This window comes from Glycine soja, chromosome 1 (genome assembly GCF_004193775.1).
Source record: "Glycine soja cultivar W05 chromosome 1, ASM419377v2, whole genome shotgun sequence".
NCBI classification, from domain to species: Eukaryota; Viridiplantae; Streptophyta; class Magnoliopsida; order Fabales; family Fabaceae; genus Glycine; species Glycine soja.
In genome coordinates this window covers 7,169,526-7,173,405 of record NC_041002.1, presented here as the reverse complement: position 1 = coordinate 7,173,405, position 3,880 = coordinate 7,169,526, and the positions used below count along the sequence as shown (strand labels likewise).

The following is a 3,880-nucleotide window of genomic DNA, read 5'->3' as shown; positions in this document are numbered from 1 at the left end:
CGATACTTTAGTGAAATATTTATTAACTTGAGGATCAAGAAGAGACTTAGAATGATCGGTATATCAACTTAATCCATTTTAAATACATAAACTCAGTTCATCTTACATAGACACCTCATTCTAGTCCAATTTATACATAATAGTAATAGATTATTTTAAGTTTATTGAACTAGTTTGTTGATATAACATGTGAAATTTTTTCCCTATATGATTTTGTTTCTTGTTATGTGAAGATAACACTTGTCATTAAAGTAAAAAATTCTAAAATATACTTACGTTTTCTTTCACAATTGGTGTCTTATTAGAAATTATGCTATAAAATCCTCTAAGTATTTTAAATTGGTCATTGAATGTTAGTAAAATATATTAATTTAAAGACTAAATCAATAGATATTCAGTACTTGAAAGATTAGTTATATAATTTTATTAGTTTAGTAACTAATTAGGAGTGGTAATCTTTGGGTAACAAATTGATGATTTTTTTACCAAACAAATTGATGATTTATTCAATAAATAATGAATCAAATAAATTAATAAAAAAAAAAAAGTCTTTCCCGCAAACATGACGGTTAAAATTCACAAACAAGAAAGTTTAACTCAATTGAATTGTTTCTCACTATCTGTTTTCAAATCGTATTCATAAAATAAATCTTTCCCACAAAGATGGCTGTCACTCAAACGAATCCAAATCTTTTCTGTTCCCGCGAGCTTGATGCCTCTTCTCCCCTTCCCTTATTTCCTTTCCTTGACCCTTCCCTTACCCTATCTTCTCCAAACTCTCCTCGCTCCATTTCCTTCTCCCTCATCATCTCACATTATTATCAACCAAAACCCAAACACAAAAAATAGAAAAACAGAAAACAGAAAACCAAAACACAAACTAGAAAACAAAAAACAGAAAATCAAACATGACATTGTACATGCCATTGTTCAGGTCATGTTCTACCTTAAGGTCCCTCTCCCAACTCCACGCCCACCTCGTTGTCACTGGTCTCCACAGCGACCCACTTGCCTCCACCAAGCTCCTCGAGTCCTACGCCCGAATGGGTTCTCTCCACTCATCAAGACTCGTTTTTGAAACCCACCCATCACCCGATTCCTTCATGTTCGGCGTCCTCATCAAGTGTTACCTCTGGCACCACCTGTTTGACCAAGTGGTTTCGCTTTACCACCACCACATTCAAAAGGGTTCACGCCTCACCCAAAACTGCACCTTCCTCTACCCTTCTGTTATCAAAGCTATTTCTGTCGTTGGGGGCTTGGTTGTGGGCAGGAAAGTGCATGGGAGGATTGTTAAAACTGGACTTGGCACTGATCATGTCATTGGCACTTCGTTGTTGGGAATGTACGGGGAATTGGGGTGTTTGAGCGACGCTCGCAAGGTGTTTGATGAAATTCGTGTAAGGGATTTGGTTTCATGGAGTTCGGTTGTTGCGTGTTATGTTGAGAATGGGCGGCCGAGAGAAGGGTTGGAGATGTTGCGTTGGATGGTTTCCGAGGGGGTTGGACCAGACTCGGTTACGATGCTCAGCGTAGCTGAGGCTTGTGGTAAAGTTGGTTGTCTGAGGTTGGCAAAATCGGTGCATGGATATGTGATCAGGAAAGAGATGGCTGGTGATGCGAGTTTGAGGAATTCTCTTATTGTTATGTATGGTCAGTGTAGTTACTTGCGTGGAGCAAAAGGGATGTTTGAAAGTGTCAGTGATCCCAGTACTGCTTGTTGGACTTCTATGATTTCATCGTGTAATCAAAACGGATGCTTTGAGGAGGCTATTGATGCTTTTAAGAAAATGCAGGAATCGGAAGTGGAAGTTAATGCAGTGACAATGATTAGTGTTCTGTGTTGCTGTGCTAGGTTAGGCTGGTTGAAAGAGGGAAAGTCTGTTCATTGCTTTATTTTGAGGAGAGAAATGGATGGTGCTGATCTTGATCTAGGGCCTGCACTGATGGATTTCTATGCTGCATGTTGGAAAATAAGCAGTTGTGAAAAGCTTCTCTGTTTAATTGGAAACAGCAGTGTTGTATCATGGAACACACTCATATCAATTTATGCACGGGAGGGTTTAAACGAGGAGGCCATGGTGCTCTTTGTATGTATGTTGGAAAAGGGGCTAATGCCGGACTCATTTAGCTTAGCAAGTTCAATTTCAGCTTGTGCAGGTGCTAGTTCAGTACGATTTGGACAGCAGATACATGGTCATGTCACGAAAAGAGGCTTCGCAGATGAATTTGTTCAGAACTCCTTGATGGATATGTATTCAAAATGTGGCTTTGTGGATTTGGCATACACAATTTTTGACAAGATTTGGGAGAAAAGCATTGTGACATGGAACTGTATGATTTGTGGGTTTTCACAAAATGGAATTTCAGTAGAAGCACTCAAGCTATTTGATGAGATGTGTTTCAATTGTATGGACATTAATGAAGTGACCTTCTTAAGTGCAATTCAAGCATGCTCCAATTCAGGTTATCTTCTGAAGGGAAAATGGATTCACCATAAGCTCGTTGTATCTGGTGTGCAGAAGGATCTTTACATTGATACAGCTCTGGTTGACATGTATGCCAAGTGTGGAGACCTTAAAACGGCTCAAGGTGTTTTCAATAGCATGCCAGAGAAAAGTGTGGTGTCATGGAGTGCCATGATTGCTGCATATGGCATACATGGTCAAATAACTGCTGCCACCACCCTCTTCACTAAAATGGTAGAGTCACATATTAAACCAAACGAAGTAACCTTCATGAATATCTTATCTGCCTGCAGGCATGCTGGATCAGTGGAAGAAGGGAAGTTCTATTTTAACTCAATGAGGGATTATGGCATAGTGCCTAATGCAGAACATTTTGCCTCTATAGTTGATCTTCTAAGCCGTGCCGGTGATATTGATGGAGCTTATGAGATAATTAAGTCAACATGTCAGCATATAGATGCTAGCATATGGGGTGCTTTGCTTAATGGGTGTAGAATACATGGGAGGATGGACTTGATTCATAACATCCATAAAGAACTTAGAGAAATAAGAACAAATGATACAGGATACTACACGTTGTTATCTAACATATATGCTGAGGGAGGAAACTGGTATGAATCCAGAAAGGTGAGATCAAGGATGGAAGGAATGGGACTGAAGAAGGTCCCGGGGTACAGTTCAATTGAGATAGATGATAAAATTTACAGGTTTGGAGCCGGAGATACTTCTTCTGCATGGCAAATGGATGAAATTTACAGATTTTTAGATAATTTTCAAAGTTTGGCACGGGAACAAGGATGTGATGTACAATGCTATGGTACAATGCATAGTAGTTTCATGTTTTCTGAGGATTTTAGTGTTTATAACTTGCAGAGAGAAACTAGCAATTGCATTTTGAACAAATCACTGAAACTAGTACCATTTTAGAATGATGTTATACTTTTAGGAATTTCTATAAAGTGATTATTCTGTTCTGTCATTACTGCAGTTCAAGGCCAGCAACGTATAGGAGAATATTTATAATATAATTTATGTAACGTAGCCATCTATGATTGCTACCTTAGAGCTTAACTTGGCCAGGGTACAAAATTACCACTTTAGCATTGGCTAAAACTTCCTGCACTAATTGCATTCTGGATTGGATTTTTCGGAGTGCTATGAGACACAGTAGGAAGCAATAATGGGAGTACAGGAAGCAACATCCTTTAGCATTTAGCTAGTGACCCGCTTTAGTGGGCTCAGATGAATTATTCTTTCATTCTATTAAGCAAGGTCAACTTAATTTCCCCAAAAGCATTTTGCACGTATACTACAATCAAGGAAATAAAACTTAAGGATATTGGAACCTCCACAAGAATAAGATATGTCATGTCTATTTTTTTCTTATATGTAAAAGTTGAAGATAAATTACA

General features: G+C 38.4%; 1 protein-coding gene across 1 annotated transcript; it reads left to right on the top strand.

Moving 5' to 3' along the window:
• Positions 1-619: 619 nt before the first annotated feature.
• Positions 620-3,539, top strand: LOC114411799 (putative pentatricopeptide repeat-containing protein At1g69350, mitochondrial). The gene has a single exon (XM_028375503.1). It carries the CDS (start codon positions 909-911, stop codon positions 3,393-3,395), a length of 2,487 nt encoding a protein of 828 aa, XP_028231304.1. The 5' UTR covers positions 620-908; the 3' UTR covers positions 3,396-3,539.
• Positions 3,540-3,880: the final 341 nt, after the last annotated feature.

Excerpts from the sequence above, each read along its gene's own strand:
- LOC114411799 (XM_028375503.1), top strand. The coding sequence starts at position 909 with ATGACATTGTACATGCCATTGTTCAGGTCATGTTCTACCTTAAGGTCC.